Raw genomic sequence first — 18,661 nt, 5'->3', positions numbered from 1 at the left:
AATGGACAGCCAGCATACCACAGAGCTGGCGGGACCTGTTCGGGCAGCCCTCTTCCCACTGCTCCAAGTCGCACCCGTGCTTTCCAGTGAAACAAAACATCACCCAAGAAATATCACAAAAGAAATATCACGCAGGAGTGGGAGAGTAAGGCCAAAGCTGGCCCAAGAAGCTTTTTGACTTGCCAAGCCAGAATTGGCTGCATTTCTCATTCTGGGTCTTCAAAACAGGGTTTTAAATTTTAAACATTCTGGATCAAACTGTGCAGGAGAGCTTAGTTTGAACTTAGCAGAGCAGATTCCAACCAACCACTTCCAGATTCAGTGATCTGGTTGAAGGGCAGGTGCTGCGCTCACGTCTGCCTGGATGGAAACCCGTGGCCAGCTGAGGCTTTTCAGAAGCGTCGCTCACCACAATCTTCAAATGACAAGGGCTGCTGGTTAATTGAATTTGTTCTCTTCATTTGGAAGCATCTGAATAATGGTGAAGCCTACTGATAAAACCCCAAATCTGGCTTTTCATCGTGACATTTAAACCTCAGCATTAACTAACTAAATAAAAGGAGCCTGCCTGTAGCAGGACACAGAGAAGAGTGACCACAGTGTCAGGGTTAAGCACTCCTCTGGCCCAGAAGGATGGGCAGTCGGCTTGGGAGTGCTACCCAGAGGATGGCAGAAACCTGATTTCATTGCCCATGTGTAGCAATCCCTGCCCACGACCTTTTCTGTGCACAGCCCATAAATACCCCTTCTGACTCAGCCCTGCCACACAGAAATATTGCGATGCAGCAGCTGAGGCCGAGTATCCTCAAAGATTTCCTCACCACGGCTCACTAGTCACAGAACTAAGTGAAGATGAGATTGTTTTCAGGATCATTAAAGAGCTACTAATAGTTTATAAAATTTCCATAGCAGAGACTTACTGAGGCACACAAGAGACTTATCTCTACACAGGCCTCCCCATTTTTTGGCAACGACTAAAATCTTTTCTGAAGATGCGCAGTCAACGCGTATCGTGTCTCACAGCTTCCTTCCCCCTCAAAATGTTTCTCAGAAGCAGTGAGCAGGGCCCTGTGTGCAAGGCAGCAACCTGAGCCAGCTGAACTTCCCCAACTGCCTTAATCCATTAATGAGCCAGCTGCAATTCCGGTGGTCGCAAAGCCTCTTCCATGTTTTGTTGGGAGTTAACTACTTGGCTGGGTGCTTCGCCTGAGGAAGGGAGAGCTCACTGTGGACACCCAGCTCATCTGCAGGATCTCTGGCAAGTAGGACCGTCCTTCAAGGGTGCTGAGGAAAGGACCCGTGCAGGCAACAGGACAGGAAAGGGTGATGTTCTGTTTACCAAAGCGCTGTGGATTTCACCCAGAACGGGCGGTGAGTCTCAAGTCAGCCGCCGGGATCTGGGATGGCCACAGCTGCTTCTCTTGGTATCAGAAAGGCCGTTCCCGCTGTGACTGCCGGCGATGCTCTGTGAGGGGCAGGCTCTGCCACAGCTGGAATATCATTTTTGTGGGTCTGAAAAGGCACAGAGAAGGAAGCAACAAATGCTTCTGCAGTCACCTCCACGGACAGCGGTAAAACACAGTATGGCACAGAGCCGGGCAGGAGCCCTGGAAGCCACTGCTGCCAAGGGATGGGCTACCAACATCTGCTTTTTCAAGGGAGCTAGAAAAGTGAAGGCAGAAAACAGGAGCTCTGAGAGAATCCCCTTGGCCTCCGAGTGCCTCTCCAGTGATCGGACTGAGGCTGCCAAAGCATTAGGAGGACTCCGAGATCGTTCAGAGATCACAAAGCTCCCATTTCAGTCTCTCACGACCTGGGGTCAGCTGACTTGGAGCCTGACGGCGGCAGCAAGCGAGCAAACCACCCTCTTTTCACTATGGGTCTTGGTGGAGACTCAGGCTACTAAGAGAAGTTTCTGGTTTTTCCTTATACTCCTTGCTTTGATCTCCACCAAGTCCAAGAAGGCACTTTGCTAGCTGTCAAACAAACGTGTTGCTTGTGAAACCCACTGCTACCCAAAGCCTTGACTCCACGCGGGACTTCAAAGCAAAGCTGGCACCTACGGGCACTTGGCAGCCACTCAGGCAAGTGTCCAGGGCGTGCTTCGGAGCCAGCCCCTGCTCTTCACCTTAGTACAACACGTTTATATGAGGAAGGGTCAAAACTAGGGTTTCAAATCCATATGAGCCATAGGAAAATAAGACAAAAGAACAGTTTGCTCGCCTATTGTGTACTAGGCGCTGGCTGAAAAACCACACGCCACATTTCCAAACTGATGCATGAGTTAAGAATGCACAGCAGATCCATCCGTGACCTCCAACGAGTTTGCTTTGGCATTTACACTTTTCACAATGCTGGATTTTATCTTCAGGGAAAACACAAGGCTGTTTCATGTGAATCGCTACCAACCAACCGCAGAGAATGGTAACAATGGGGGAAAGGCAAAGGATCTGAGATAACCAAAACACCTTATCAGCACCGAGGAAACAGAAAAGCCAACATTCTTAACGCCGCTGAGAAACCCTGAGCACGTAGGAGCAATCAGAAAAAAGTTATTAATTTAAGAAACCAAAGGAACTATCCCTGCAGCAAAGTTTTATTTTTTTTTTTAAAAGGTTAGATAACTGGCAACTCATTTCCTGAAAGTTTCTAAAGATACTGGGAGATAAAAAGCCTCTGAAAATTAGAAGCAGGGAATTTTGGAAATGTTACAGTATCTTACGAATATGATGCTCTCAATTTTCAAATTTACATAGAGAGAAAACACAGACTTGTTCACTTTTCTTTTAAAACAACAGATTCTGTTGAGAATTACTGAGAACTACTGGAAGTCTGGCAGTCATCAGAAAACATAATCCAGGCAATGCGAACGGAAAATAGGAGTAAGATTATTTTTAAATATTTTTTTTTTTTAAGATGACTGATGGAGCACTGGAAATGCTTTCTGGGTTGTTTTTTTTTTTTTCACCCGCAAGCACATTGCAGCACTGGGGTCTGAAGCATTCTCCCCATGTGTTTCAACAGTCTCTGGAGGGACTAAATTCAGGGATGGGAGAGTTCGCTATTTCATGACCTGCTCCTGCTGCAGCAACCACAAAGAGCTAATTAGCGTCACAGCTAGAGTTCCGATTTAGACGTATCTTTATGTACTTACATGATTGTTAATATCGCTGTGTGTGAAGTGTTTCATAATCCTTTCTGTTGAGTAAGGGCTCAATGATTAGCAGAATCAAACCCACCAACAGCAACGGTGCCTAACCTGTGTTTAGTCCAGGCGTTGCTGTGTGTTGGACCTAGAAGAGAAATCTACACCTGAAAGTCTCTAATTTTTTCTGTTAAATGCAAGTTGTGCTTTCTTCCTGCCCCGATTGCTTCCCAGAGATTTTAAATCACTATTTTCACACCACCCCTGTCTAGCAGGGAGGTACTGTCATCACCACATCCTAGAAGAAGAGCCAAGATCCCAGGCAGCTGGGTAATTTGTCTGAAATCACAAAGTCAGTCTGTGATAAAAAAGAGTTTTGAAGCCTGGGTCTCCCTTCATCAGCTCAACAACTCATTTCACTGCTGCAAAACAGATGGCCTTTCAGATTCGAGACTGGGTTATTTTTGAAGCTGTGACCCAAAGCAGAAAGCCCTGAATATCCCTAGCATCTCCCCCCAGCCTCCCATGCAAATCCAATAACCTGCTCCATTTAAATCCACTCCGGATTTGATGCAAACGCAAGGAGATGCAGTCCCTTTCTGATCGAGCTGATCCTTCCTCCACCTCATGGTCAGCACTTGGGCTTGAAAAATAAAAATGAAGGAAGAAACCACACTACAAAAACCAGCACAGGAGACCTTTACAACTTATTCTCTGTTCACTACAGATTTAACTCAATTTAAATCTAGAATGGCTTGGTATGGTCGAGCACCTGGACAATTTGAAAAACTTTTTCTTCATCTTTTGCATCTCTCACATGAAAGGCAGCATGCCCTCCCTTACCTTCAGTCCTTTCCAACAGAGATCTCCAACCCAGCAAACGGGGTCCCTATGCACATGCCTGGTTCAGCCTCACCTCCTCCTGCCCCGGCTGCAGAGGCAGCCCCAGCAATTCCTGCAGAGGAACCACCTCAGCTGTAAAGGTTAACGTGAGCTGTGACAAATCCTTCCGTAACAGAGCAGCGACACCGGCGCACTGACAATCCCAAGGGATGGTGGGGGACACCAGTGCCGCAGGCCAGTTCACCCATTGTGCCGGGGTAGGTTTGCCAAACCCCAGAAGCACCAAATGCAATTTAACGAGGCACATTCCTGGAATGACATCGCAGGTTGGCAGCCTGGTATGCCCGAGCGCTTTGTGGGGTACGGATGCACCAGCCCTGCCCTGGAAAGGTATTTTGGTTGTAAGGATTATAGTACCTCGATAGCATGATTTAGTGAACTGCTTACGAAGTTCTGTTGAAACAGAGCAGATATACCACATCTCCTCCTATCCCGTCACGCTGCAGAATTTGTGTGTTCATGAAGGTGCCGAGCTACAAGGCAAACCAGAGCAAAAGCTTTATCATATTAACAAATGGGTTGCTCAGGGATTTTCTGAATCATTCTTAAGGCCAAATCTCAAACCCAAGACTGTAACCAGTAACTGGGTTTTTCTTTTTTTGTTTGTTTGTTTGTTTTTTGTTTTTAAATAAAAACAATGAAACGAGAGGTAGCATTCAAGAAGTGATTCATTTAACTTTTGGGGTGCCTCCTAGCATGCAGGAGATGCCCTGACTAGAAGCAATTTTTAAATGGCAAGTCTGCAGGTACGACCCATCCCAGAGCTTCCAGATGGTGAGATTACATCTCATTGATCTCTTTATTACAGAAGCAATATTTCATTAATGACTACACAGGCCTGCCCAAACCCAGCTGCACTGAGAGCATCCACTGTCAGGAGAGAGAAAGCCACCACACCATCACCTCCTTTAACTGTGACAGATGAAGCCACAGCTGATAGGGCTTCCGAATCCAAACTAAGCAGAATTAAATATTTAAGAGCTAATACCATACCTTCTCTTACACTTCAACAAAGTGCTGCCGTTGGTATGGCCACCGGGCATTTAGAGAGACAGGGAGAGTGAGATGTGTGTGCTGCTCTGCTCCAGATATGTCAAGTTGAGTGTTTGTGAGATTTTTAGATCTACAGGCGACGTAATGTCTTGAGGCTTCTTCCAGAGCTGGTTGCTGAAATACCCAACCCAGCTGGTAAGGTGTTACCGAGAGACCAGGGATTTAGGATGACTCACCAAGCATGTGAGCGTTCACAATCGATTTTCTTTCCTATGGGCTATGAGATTTTAAATGCCAATGAAGAAACACTCAGCAATCTCGAGAGCGAGCCTACTGGTCATTAAATCAGCAGCATCCCCATGCATCAGCTCCATCACTGAACGATTTGGGTGGGAAGGGACCTTCAAAGGTCATCTAGTCCCACCCCCCCGCCACAGGCAGGGACCCCTCCCCCCAGCCCAGGCTGCCCCCAGCCCCGTCCAGCCTGGCCTTGAGCATTGCCAGGGATGGGGCACCCACAGCTGCTCTGGGCAGCCTGGGCCAGTGTTTCATTTTACCCTCATGGTAAAAACTCAGCACACAGCTTCAGGAGTTTGCTTCAGTCCCTATCCAGGGTAGGAAGGCAGGGGTCAGAAGCCCGCCTTTTCTTCTGAACTTCCCTTCCTACTCATCAGAACAAGAAAGAGATCTCCGTACTGAAGAACAAATGGAAAGGTTCCTGGAGATCTGCAGTTTCATAGTGCAGATTGCTCCATCAGATGTTAACGACTTCTGGTGAGTAAAAGCCGTGTGAGAAATGAGCAGGAAGACCCCGAACGCCTGGCAGGAATCCCCGCGGCATGCTCCTGTAAGCAACAGGCACACTCAGCAGTTTAGGCCACTCCACCTGAAGGTTATATACCGCACATATTTTAAATAAAAAGCATCCAAACACCATAAAATAATGGTACTGATTTGAAAGAAGTGAGAATGACCAGGCAGGGAAAAATCCTTTATGATCTCTTCTGGTTTTTGCATGTGCTTGCTTTATTGTCCCATTTGCAAGTTGCTGACCGAGCTCCTACAAGTTGGTGTGTTCCTCTGGACCCAGGAGCAATGCAAGCAGAGAGGGTCACTTGAACATCAATTCACGTGCATCTCTGCAGTGCAAGGAGGCCCTGAAAAGGCTCCAATGTGGCAAGCAATGAATTAATACAGTGAATACAGGTTAATAATAGCTAGCCTCTCACTTCCAAATTTTGCAGACAACACCCCTTATCTGCTCTACAGAAATAGTGTTCAGCTGAGTTCTGAACAAAGCGCACCGAGACGGGCGGTTAATGAGGACCGTGCATGCTATGGGCAATTTTTCTCCCCCAGCTACTCAACTTCTCTGATGATCCAGCTAATGAAGCGGGCCGGCGCCGCTTGACATCACCTGATCCTCCACGCCTACCATTCAGAAATCCATCCTGCCTTCCCATCCCCACCTCCAGCCTCCGCGCACTCAGGCGTGAAACATCCCTGGCCTGTGTCCATGTTAATTTTCTACTTGACAGAACACAAATAGAAGCCTGGTCTGGGGAAAAACTGATCATCTTGCCGCATAGTAATTAGCTTATAGCAGGGAACGGCAGCAGTGCCAGACCTCCACACTGCCGTGATAAGGCTGCTACGTCACTGGGATGGAGCGGGGCTACAGCGAAATCGCTGCAGGGAGACATTAAACTGCCGCTTCAGAAGACGGGGCGTGCTGGTGCGGGTTTGGCTGTGGTTCCAGACACTTCTCCAGTCTCGGGAGTAAATCACCTATGAGGCTCGTTTAGAGGCTACTGGAGCTGGCGTAGGCACTGGTGACACAATACCTGCACTTTAAAGGGGAAAGGAAAGGGTGCTTGTTAATGGACCTCAGTGCATTCAGTCTGAGCAGGGCAAGCACCTTCGACAGGGGAATTCAATCTCATCCTCCACCTCCCTGAACAGGCGTCTTCTGTACAGAGATAAGGAGACAATCCTGTTGGTACAAGCCAAGCTAGTCTGCTTTTCTGGTGCCAGCATAAACAGATAACGCTGACAGACGTCACAGCAGATACTGCAGCCGAAAAAGCTCTTCCGTGCGAGAGCACTGTATTTATAGAGCTAGCTTTTCGTGTTTTAAAAGTAATTTGCAGTCTTACAGCGCATAAATGGTCTGTGCATTCCTGATCCTTGCCCTTGGAGTAGCCGGCAGCCTCACCCAAAGCATCTCAGCTTTCAGATTCAGTAAACCAAGGAGGCAGCTCACTTGCTACAACCATCGCGCTCGTCAAGGACAATCGGTAAGATGCCAACCCTTTATGGATAACACAGCAGCATAACGGTTGTCCCTCTCCTTTTGGTAGCTGATTTAGGCTTGGTAGACAGTGAAAGACACAGCTACTCAATAGCTGGACACCTTCAATTCCTCTGCTAGGAATAAAGGGAATACTCAGCAGTAGCTCCATCTTAACTTCAGGCAAGAAACTCAGGTTACAAATGTAAAATAAAGAAGCCATGTACTGTCACTGTTAAATGCCGCTGGTACTGACACCACCAGCCTCTGCTGTGCCTATAGAAAGTGAAGCTGAAGGCATCTACCTGTGCTCTGCACGTGCCAGCAGTGTCAAGTTTAGAGGCAACTGGCTTTCACACACTGAAGACGTGTGAAGGGCACACAGAGGCAGTGGTGGACAGCACAACGAGGGTTCAGTGATGGTCCTATTGAAAATCCATGTGTAAAGCCAGCAGCTATCCCTGAGACAGGAGGAGATGTACCCTTCCAACAAAAAAAAAAAACCTCAACAAGAACAACAGCGTTACACACAGAGGCAAAGCAAGATATTTTAGTCTAGGCCAGGATGTCAGTTTGGCCCAGTCCCAACACTTCTCACAAAGAGGAGCAGGAGATGAAGGACTTGGCAAGGAGCTAGCAAAGCGTAACAGCCCGGGCCGTACTCAGAGCCAGGAGTGCAGCGTAAAGCCAGGCTGCCCGGGCACAGGCCAGCTCTGACGCACGGATGTCTCACACTCGGTTATTGCTAAGCTGCGTGTCGGCATGGGCTGGTCAGAGCTGTTCAGGTATCAGCCAGTTGTGCTCCAAGCCTTCAAGGTAGGGGCATGAAGGCCAAGAAGCCCAGCCAGGAATGACAGCAGCAGCAGAGTCGATCCCTTTGTGGGCTCAGCTCTGGGCTGTGATGCTTTCTCCCTCCCTGGATGAGCACCTGGGCTTTGGCCAGTGGTGCTGGGCACTTCAGGGACACTAAGTCCTCGTGAGTGACCTTGAACACATGCCTGCTGCTGTCACTCTGTGCCGCTATCTTCACTTGTACCCTTCCGTCTCTGTAGACCTGCTGATTACAGCTTCTCCCCAGACTTCCCAAATCGCTGTAATAATAGCTATCATAGATGATGCACGCGTTAAAAGACTAGAAATACTCAGGATGGGAACTTTCCCCAAGCTGGACCTGCATAAACATCACAGAAGCTCAAAAAGATTATTTTAAAAGGAGGTAGGGAAGCATTTCTGCCACGTGCTTTGTCAGAATCATGTGGAACTACTGTACTTTCAAAGAGAAAGGTATCAGTCTTGTAATTTTATTGCTCAGATGCTTCAAGTAATTGTAAAGCACTGACTCGAATCCCTCCAGTCACTGTTACTGCCAAAGGTAACCACCAAAATCAGCGGCTGACATAAGAACAATTAAGTCGCTGCTTAGAGGAAAGACAGAGGACCCACACGGTATGCATTTGTTTAAGCGCATCCAGTCAGGAGCTTTATGCTTCTGTCACTGAGGAGGGGGAGGACTCAGGACATCTAATACTTGAGAATTTGGTTTATGTTACATTTCACATACTCGTCACTGGTGCTGTTTTAAAGAAAGTGTGAAGTACATGCTATGGGATTAGGGTCAGAAGGGGCTAATTATGGGATGTCAAGCAGCGAAGTCAAAACAAGGGCAATAGGAACCCTCAAGGAGACAACAGGAAAGGTTTTAACAGAGGACTGTCCTTTATTCACCTTCATCTAGACCAGGCAATTACTGCTCCCAGGCTCAAGGTCCAACGGCGAGGCAGTGCAACCAACCCTAAAAAGCTCATGGAAGGGGATGGAGAGCTCAGTTTATCAGCTGTTGCAGGCAGGAGGACTGGCAAGGCAGCAAAATCTGTTGTGAGCTATCCGATACAAAGGTACCCTCTCAGACTCTAGAAGTCCTTGGGCAACAAACGGCTGGAAGCTGTGATGTTTGCATGCTCACTTGGTATTTACTTCTTTCCCCAGCCACCCAGCATCGGCCCCATCAGAAAAGACATCCTGATCTGACCTGCTGCTGCCTACTCATGTTCTTTGGGTAGAGGCAGCCTGAAGCAAATACGCTGCAAGTTGGACTAAGAGACAACAGGTGCAAGGGCTGTGTTGTACTTATGCTGCAGGAGAGGAAAGCAGGGAATGAGCTCATGTGTTTCTCCTAAATGATTCCCTGGATGCTGTGCAGGTTCTGTCAAAAAAATCCGTAGTGCCTGAGTCACTGCGTGCTCCCAAAGGGGTCCCTGGAAGTGCCAACACCTACGGACCAACACAAAGCGGGAGGTGCTGCCTCAAAATAGAGCTAAGAAAAATCCCATCCCGCAGAAAAAAAAAAGATACAGCTTGATAGACTGAATGGGAAAAGAGGAGTGGAAGGGAAAGCTTCGTTAGGGACTGGAGTAGCATCATCCTCCCAAAAGGAGAGAAACCCCTGAACACCAAATTCAAGCATCAGCTATTGCCAGAAAGGAAGAAGCTATTATAAATTCAGTAAGTTTACGAGCCCATCCACTAGTCTCAGACACCAAGGTTCCTTACACTTTCTGTGCCACAGCACTTGTGGACATCAGAGGAGTGACATGTTTACAACTGTTTTAGTGCAATTTGTGGGGGGCGGGGGGGGGGGGCGGGGGCAGGGCTTGTTTTAAAGGGGAAAAAAAAAGATGCAAATTCAAAGCAGGTACAACTAAAAGCAAAAAAATAATGAACCAAAAAAACAAAACACCAAAACCCACACCACAAAACCAACAAAAGGCAAAGAAAACACACATGCAATTACAAACGCTGGAAAATGGAAAAAACAGACATTTCAGATCAGACCTCCCCAGAGCTCTGAATAATGGAGTGATGCCTCCAGGGTCTACCATTCAGCTACCCAAGCCTGCATACTAATATACTACTCACATCAGAAGAGTAGAAAGGCACCACTCATGCAGAAAATTACCTTAAATGAGCAATGACTTCATGATAAACAAGCCACTCGCTTTTTTACTTTGCTCTTTGATTTAGGTGGTGGGGGGCACCTCCTTCCTCCTGCTAAGAGGCAGGCAGCACACTTCTGGCTCTGCACAGAAATCCTGCAAGCAGGCCACAAAACCACCTTGTTATTGTGAATAATTAACTCTGGTTGGTTTAGTCAAATGTCCAGATCTAAGACTGCATCTTTGGGGGGAAGGAGGTACCTTGCAATCTTAGCATCCAGCATCCAAAGCACCCAGGACCACTAGCATCCAAGCTTTAAATAGAGCAGCGAATCTGCACAGTGGCAACACTGGAGGCAGAACCACAGCGTCACGCACTACATGCAAGCAGAGTACCTATGGCTGACACAGTTTCCCATCCCACCGGTACCCTACTATCCCCATGCACCACCACAATCCAAAATGCCCTTCCTAACCTGGCTTGCAAATGCTCATCTTCCCTTACGAACGCACTCCTGTGCGCTTGTCATTGACTCCATAGTCGATTAAATGCAGTTCTCCCACTGGTCCTCTTCAAATGAAGTGATATTTAACTAGACACACCATGAGGCAGCTGCTGTACAGCCTAGCTTGCTTTGTGCATCATTCCCTGGTTCATTGCCTGCGATGACTCCTGGGTGCCTGATGCAGGGGACCTCAGATTTTCCTTTGTTTGAAAGTAACCTTCCATGGCTTTAGGTACTGTCCTTATAAGTAACGGCAATCCTGTTAAATCCTGCCGCATCTTGTTCCTTTTCTGTCCAGAAATTAAACAACCCTAAGAGCAAAGAGACTTGGGATGAGAAGCCAGGTTCCACTGAACCTGTTTACTCCAAGAACCGCAGGCAGAACAAAATGCTTTGGAAAGAGTCTGCTGGGAAACTCTTGAATTTATTTATTTTTTTTCCCTAGGGGTGCTAACTGATGTGCTCTGAAGAAGCACAGGAACTGATGGCATTCATTTGTGCAGTCCTGGTTTGGATGTGCTTTTAAAGGAAAATCTGCGCGCTGCCTCATGAATACCTCCACTTGTGACGCAGGGAGAGGTCCTCACCCCACTCTGGGCAGAGCAATCGTAGCTGATGAGGTGCAGAATGTTACCCAGATTGCAGGGTGACACCGGTAAAGCACGCAGGAGTGTCGGTTCTTCTGTAGCAGCCTTCAGAGACACAACAAAGCACACCAGAAGCCTGCCTTAAGCCAGAGTAATTCTCGGCTAAAGCAGCACTCAATAAGCTGGACTGCACGCGTGCATCACATGTGGGTTATAACCACAACAAAGGTGTCACCCACAACTCAACCAACTCTACACTCCACGTCTTGACTAAGAACAACCTTTACGCCCTTAACCCCTGGTGCAGCCTTGAAAAGGAGGATTACCGCTTGTGGGCAGTGCGAAAACAGTGCCAGTCAGGGGGGAAGATTCCCAGGAAAGAAAGCACGATTTATTTTTAAATCCCTGAAAACTGCTGTTGCTGACAGTTCTGATTCAACGCTATTTATACCGCTGTGTATTACAAGCCACTTGGATGGAAATCACCTTCATTTCATCATTAATCTGATTTCTAAATACTTCCTACTCAATCTGATTTCAGAACTTGTGGGTTTTTGTAGCTCTTTGGGTTTTATAAACTTGGGGCTAGTGTGAGCTGAGGGGGGGGAAAGGGCTGTTGAGGAAGGAAGAAGCACAAGGGAGGTCTCCCCATACATTCAGCTCCTGCTCCCTGGATTTTGCGTAGGGTTTGTCTTACCGGTTCTTCCTCTGCCCACTCTACGGAAAACTCCTGCTGGTGGAGACCACACAAAAGCCTCAACAAATCAAGGCAGGTCCCCACTCTCCAAAACAGGCTCAGCTGGCACAGATACAAGATCAGTGGTAGTCTCTGGTCTGTACTACGCAGAAGTTAGGCCACATTATAAATCTTTGTTTGTAAGAGATCTTATGGTATATATAGAAAAAAGCTTCCTACCAGAACTGTTGCAGAATGCTGGCTTTTGCAAAAGTGTCTTTGCTTAAGGACAGCGATATTCCTGTTCACGCTTGTGCAGAAATCCCAGTTAATACAGTTTTCAAAGCTGTTACGTTATTAAACCTTCACAACTGACGTTCATTAAGAACCAGAGAAGGTTGCACACAGTAGCTATTCCACAGCACCAGTCTGGTAGCATGAGTTTATCCTTGACTTCTTCCAAATCCCCCTAATAGAATTTTTTTTTTTTCCAAAGGCCATCAATCTAAAGCAAGCATCAAAGAGTCATTTCATTAACATTAACATTCCCGTATTTCCACTTATCTTGGGCCACTTCTTCTCTTATTAATAGCTAGTAAGATCGGCATTTCTAAAAATAACCAACCAGCAGTGGAAGCAAAACTCCGGGGAGTGCTCCCAAACCCCATCAATCCTCCCCGCAACACGTGGGAGTCTTGTCCTAAGGTCTCCCGCGTGCAGCCTGGCAGTTGGCAACCTCTGAGGCAGCCCATGAATCAACATCCAATATGAACTACGAGACGCTGATTATTCAAGTAATTTATTGCTTCTAGGGTGACCAAAAGGCTGTTTACACGAGGAAATGAGGATACTTTAGAGTACTGCCAAACGTGCCCCGAGACTTTACCTCCAGTTTGTATGCCAGCTCAGTTTCTCTCCCCTCAGTGCTCTTGGCCGCAGGTGGGTTTAACACTGGTTTGATGCATCAGAGTTTGGAGAGTTCTGACCCTCCGTTTTCTCCCTAACTGCAAAAGGCGAAGGCTTTTTAGCATCCAGCATCCTAAGCAAGAGTAGCACGGTTTCCTTAAACACATGAGACAGCGTGCTCGAGCAGCACCAACAGACTGGGAGATGAGTCACCGCCTATCATGAACGATTTTCTCCCTCACAGAGACTACAGAAAACAGGTGGTATTAGTTTAATTTCTATTCACAGCCTTGTGATTGTGGATTCCTGGCTGCTGCAGCACAGTTAGGAGAAAGATGTCAGGATCAGTCACCCCAATCTGATTATTATAGTCGTACTGATCTTAATCAGGAGGCAATCATGAATTACTCACTTGTTTCCCATTTACATGTTTGTATCAAGTGATTTTACAGTACTGCCTGACAGAGAATATAAAAATGCGAACGTCTCCCACTGAAATATGCCACTGACTCACTGCTGAGGGGGAAGGAGGTTTAGCCCTCCTTGAAGCATGAAACAGGCAAGCACAAGACATGACACCCGACCTAACAAAGCGGACATCTGCATTTGCAGGCAAGTGAAATGATGTTTATTTAAGAGTATTGACTAGATTTTACATGGCAAGGGAGCAAGCAGAGGCAGAGGAGAAAAGATTATGCCTGAAGTCCTCCAGGGGAGTCTGGACAAAAGGAAAATTGGCTCTGGCAGTGAACATGCTCTGCCACAGAGGAAAGAGGTTTCTAATGATAAGGCTCTAATGGACACAGGCTGAGATGTCAGGAAATGTTGAATACTACCTTGATAAGGACAGGCAGTAAATCAGCTGGACAGGAGAGAGGTGCTTCTAATGTAACTCCCCTAAAAGCAGATTAGTCATATGGTGGGTTTTTTTTCTTTTTTTCCTGTTTTTCATAACCACTTGTAACAGTATTGCCTGTTTTGGATGTCGTCCTTTCATCTGAATCTACCTTAATCTGGCTTCAGTTAAATGCATTTCCAAACCAGCTTCAAGCCACGCTTCGGTCCAAGGCTGTGGCAGATAATCAGCCAGAGACTCCTGGACCCCTTCAGACTTACCTTGCTCCCCATATTCATTCTCTAAGGGTGAGCGGGGCCCCCCACCAGCTGCATGAGCCAGAGATGGGCGTCTGGCCTCACACATCTGGAGAAACAGGAACATCTTCAGTGACCAACAGGGCAAAGCAAGGCTCTGCCATGCGGCAGGATACCGGGGGACACCCAGCTGTTTGGGGTCCCTACAAAATGGGCTGTCCTAAAACCATCAGTATGAGATGCCCCTGTTCAAAGCCAAGGTAGGAACACTCGCAGATGATCACAGAATCACCGAATGGTTTGGGTTGGAAGAGATCTTCAAAGACCATCTAGCCCAACTCCCCTGCCATGATGACTGCTGGTAATTTCTAAGCAGAGCTGCTACCTTCTAACCAGAGCTGAACTTGAAATTATCTTAGAGATAAGCCCTAACCTTTAGCCAATAACAAAAACTCTTCATGCTGTCCTACCTTAAAAATACCTTCAAAATTTCCTTTCGAAGAAATCAAAGAGAGACTTTGTTACTTAGACCTAACTTTCCTAAAACTTGTCAGAGCACAGAAACTGAACCATCCACTCTGTTCCCTCACTAGCAGGAGCCCTGAAAAGGCTTCAGCCTGACGGACTAGCACTGCTCCACGCAGTTCTCTGGCAGAGGGCATGCACCAGCGTGGGCCAGGGACCATCTCCTGAAGGTGCAGTTTGCATGTTCTAGCACTATTTAGTTGACTCGTACTGATGTAACCATTAAGTGCAAGACTGGAAAATACTGTTGAAGAAAGGCCACTGTTAACCAAAACACTGCAACACAGCCTTCATCAAAACATGCAGTGCTAATGAGTAAGAGTCCCGTGAGAGACATCTTCAAAGCAGATCTCCCTTATATTCTTCCCTCTAGAAAGCACTCAAAATTTTGCAGTCTGTTGTGGGGATGTAACCTTGCAGTGGGTTCCCAGATTAAAAATCTATTTTGAAACCAAAATCGGCAAAACCAAGTTCATCCTCCAAGGGGAGAAAGAACTTCTGGCTGCATTTTTATTTCAGATAAAACCTACAGGAGAACTGAAATTCAAGTGGTCAAATCTCCAAGGAAACAGCTGGAAAACCTGTGGTCTTTGCAGATGCTACAGCATTCCGTATTCCAAGACAAAAAAATAAAAAGCACAGATGAGGTCTTAGTAGGATGCCACAAACTGTGCATGTAGCAAAACAAGACTTCTTTCCCTGGATCTTGATGCAAAGAATATATTCTTCACATCAGTTTGCTAAAATACAGCTAAAATTCTCTCTCTGCACAACCCAAGCCCAGATGCTACTAGCAAAACTGAAAGAAACCGGTTTCACTTTTGCCTCTCTTCTTTACTGAGGAAGGATGCAGTATGGACATTTCTTAACCGCAGGAAACTCCCAGTTCCAAGTGACACCCATGCAGCAGCAATGGGGAAACAGGACCGGAGTATGTCTTAAGCCAACAAGAAATAGGGAATTCAGAGAATAAAGAATTATCTTTAAGCGCCTGGCTACTGCCTGCATGGTGTCCTCATTCATGCGCCGGCCCTTGTCACAAGTACTTGTCGAGACAGCCTGCTGTGACTTTTCAACATCCAGTGACATTACACAGCTGGAAACACACAGAGAAGCTCTTCACTTCAGCACTTGGCAGCCTGGATCAAAGTAGTGATTTCTGCTTTTCAGGGCTTTTCGGTGGGGCAGCAGCAGATGATTATTTTTTCGAAAAGGTCTCTATTACATCCATTCTGTGTAAGTCCTCCAGCATACATTAGACTTACGCCAACAACGGTTTCTCCCGTGCATTTAGCCAGTTTCCCCAGTTATAGAACCTACGTGCCTGTAAAAGCCTCCTGGAGCTTCTGTAACTGCTAATATAAGATAAATTAAAACACAAAGGTAGTCCCGACCTTGACTTCACACACACGTGATGAACTGATGCCACTCTTCTTGGTCACAACGCCTTGAAAATGAAAGCGGAAAAAGGGCTGCAGCTCTTTCTTACATAGCTCCCTTCTTCATGATAATGCTTAATGTAGCCTAAAAGCACATCCGTCCACCCTAATGACGGTACTTGCAGAAAGACTCTAAAATGGAAGCCGGCAATTTTCTATCCTCAAAAGCCCTGGAGAGCAGCCCTCGACAATAACAACCTGCGACAGGGCCGAATCAGCCAGGTCGGAAATCGCAGTGTTAACCCACGGCCACGCCGTCTGTCTTCTTCAGCACTAAGGGCAGGTGGGCTCCCTGCAGTGTGTCCTTGGGTAGGCAAGGACAGTATTGTCCGGACAAAGCTACCACGGAATTTGACTCTGCTGCAAAGAAGCATCTGCTGATACTCATTTCCTACCTAATACGATGAATGCTCCCAGCAGTGGTGTTGGGTTTATTTTCAGATTAAGAGATATATATATATATAAAAATCTATATATAAAGGATAAAGCAAAGGTACCTGAAATTACAGCGATTTTCCATGACCCGTGCTCCTCCTTGGCTATTCTTTCTGCCTCCTCCATTAGTAACATACCAAATCCCTATAATGGGAGAAAGAAGAAGAAGGAAAGGTAAGTTTAGAAATAGAAAGCATAGGCAAGGTCAGAATGTAAGCATTACTACAGTTCCAAAAGAGCCGTATTTTTGGCACAGGAGTGATTCTGTGATCAGGAATATTGCTGAATATTGCAGGAGAAGGCTTCAGAAGAGGCGCATCAACACTAAGCTTTACAATGGAGCTTTCTCGGGGTTTTACTTCTGATCGTGAAATTCTTCAGAGGCAGTTCTACTGTCTGACTGCTCCTCAACGGCAGGAACAGAACGACACTGAATCCATTGATGGTGAGTCAACTTGGTAGGCGCCCCCTGATTCCTGGCACTGAGTGGGTCTAACCTGCCAAGATAACCGATCCCAACCAACAACCGCCCACCTTAATGGCGACCTCCCTAGACCGGGTTTGTGTTAGGGAATTAAACGGAGCCACGGTACAAATGCCAGATGCAATTGCCCAGGCTGTCGAGTCGCACAAGGATCCCCATTCCGGCAGGGGACACCAGCTGAAACGGATGTGGCCAGACAGCACAGACCCAGAGACGGGCCCTGCTGCCATTTACTCTTCTGTTCTACATCTTGCCTTAGCGCCTTGGAATCTTTATCTCTGCAAACCCTCCAGGAGACAGGTGCTGTGGCTGTGCTCGTTTCAGGATGAAGAATTCAGGCAGGCAGCACCCACGAGGCTCGTCGGGGCTCCCCACAACGGCTGTGTCGAGCTGCTGCGTGACCCGCACAGACCCAGGCTAGGCTCTCGCCCTGCACCGCTCGCCCCGCATGAGGTGCCAAATCCAAAAGAACTGCAGAATAACATGTAAATATGCTGGACTGGATCCACGTCTCTATTTACATTTGGAAACCCTGCCCAGCAGGATTGCTATTGGAATCACAATAATTCTTCAAAATAAGGGAATAGCCTTTCCACTCTATTTAACAACTTCTTTGTCCTATATATGTGGGAATAATTGATTGGATTAATTCACTCCCAGCATTAGGATGCAGGAATTATACTCGGCTCTTTGTTCATCTGTTTTCCCGACAAGATGTACAGAATGGGGCTGTGGCGACACTGAAGCAGATGTGATTTAATTCTAAGAAACGTTTAACACTTACAGGCATTTTTAAATAACACACAGAAATCTCCATTCTAAAATGTCCTTCTAATCAGAAATTGCCCCCGCCACTGTGGAGAACACTTTCTGATTAACCTCTTGAACACTGTTCGGAATGAACATGAGCGCATCATATGCCATGAAATTTCAATTTGCAGCCTATTTGAATGTTTGTAGTTGGCTACTTGCAATTGATTTTCTCTCTTTTTTGTTGTTGTTTGGTTTTGGTTTCGGGTGGTTTGGTGTTTTTTTTTAATTTGTTTTCAAATACTTCAGATGACCACTTTTTTTTTCTTCCTGAACTTTTAAGTGTTAACTATTTTATAATGGGAATATCCACTCCTCTCCCCGCCACACCACCCCCCACCACCTTATGGTCACACATCACCATCATCTCCTCATAAAACTGCATCTTAATGCAAATACTCAGGGAAAGATTAATAAATACAAGGAATTTAATTTAAAACATCAGCCCTGAGCACTTCTGGCAAAGAGGACAAACCGATTGCTTTTTAAAAGCTCAGTCTAAAGGTTCAAAACCTACCAGGGCAAAATTTAATTCACATTTTTGCTCACCACAAGCCACAGCATGTTACATGCAGCAGAAAGAAAATGTGTGATTTTCACATGAGTCGCTGCAGGGAATTAGAAACACAGCCTTCCACTCCACAATTCACATGTTTTAAGATATATACGAAATGGTCTCACAGGTGTGCCTGAAGCAAAAAAAGTCTGACCCAACTAAGAGACTTTACTCAGGAGTCTCACCAAATCACTTAAACCAATAAACATCTCAGAACCAAAGCTGGATTTAGAACCACAGAATGGTTTGGGGTGGGAAGGGACCTTAAAGACCACCCAGTCCCACCCCCCACCACAGGCAGGGACCCCTCCCCCCAGCCCAGGCTGCCCCCAGCCCCGTCCAGCCTGGCCTTGAGCACTGCCAGGGATGGGGCACCCACAG

The 18,661-nt window shown here is 46.7% G+C and overlaps 1 protein-coding gene across 2 annotated transcripts in view; it reads right to left on the bottom strand.

Annotated features, from left to right (window-relative positions):
* Positions 1–18,661, bottom strand: part of ELP3 (elongator acetyltransferase complex subunit 3) — a 94,173-nt gene that overhangs the window by 6,277 nt on the left and 69,235 nt on the right. Inside the window, exons 14-15 of one of the 2 annotated variants that reach the window (XM_055713516.1) lie at positions 16,493–16,574; positions 15,951–16,003 (exon numbers count right to left, since the gene is read on the bottom strand). In XM_055713516.1, the coding sequence (XP_055569491.1) occupies positions 15,951–16,003; positions 16,493–16,574 (135 nt within the window). The remainder of the gene's footprint in view (positions 1–15,950; positions 16,004–16,492; positions 16,575–18,661) is intronic. The other variant, XM_055713517.1, reaches the window with a different exon arrangement.

The sequence above is a fragment of the Falco cherrug genome, chromosome 6 (assembly GCF_023634085.1).
Source record: "Falco cherrug isolate bFalChe1 chromosome 6, bFalChe1.pri, whole genome shotgun sequence".
Taxonomy (NCBI): Eukaryota; Metazoa; Chordata; class Aves; order Falconiformes; family Falconidae; genus Falco; species Falco cherrug.
Note: the sequence above shows the minus strand (reverse complement) of the source record. Positions and strands in the feature narration are given on the sequence as shown.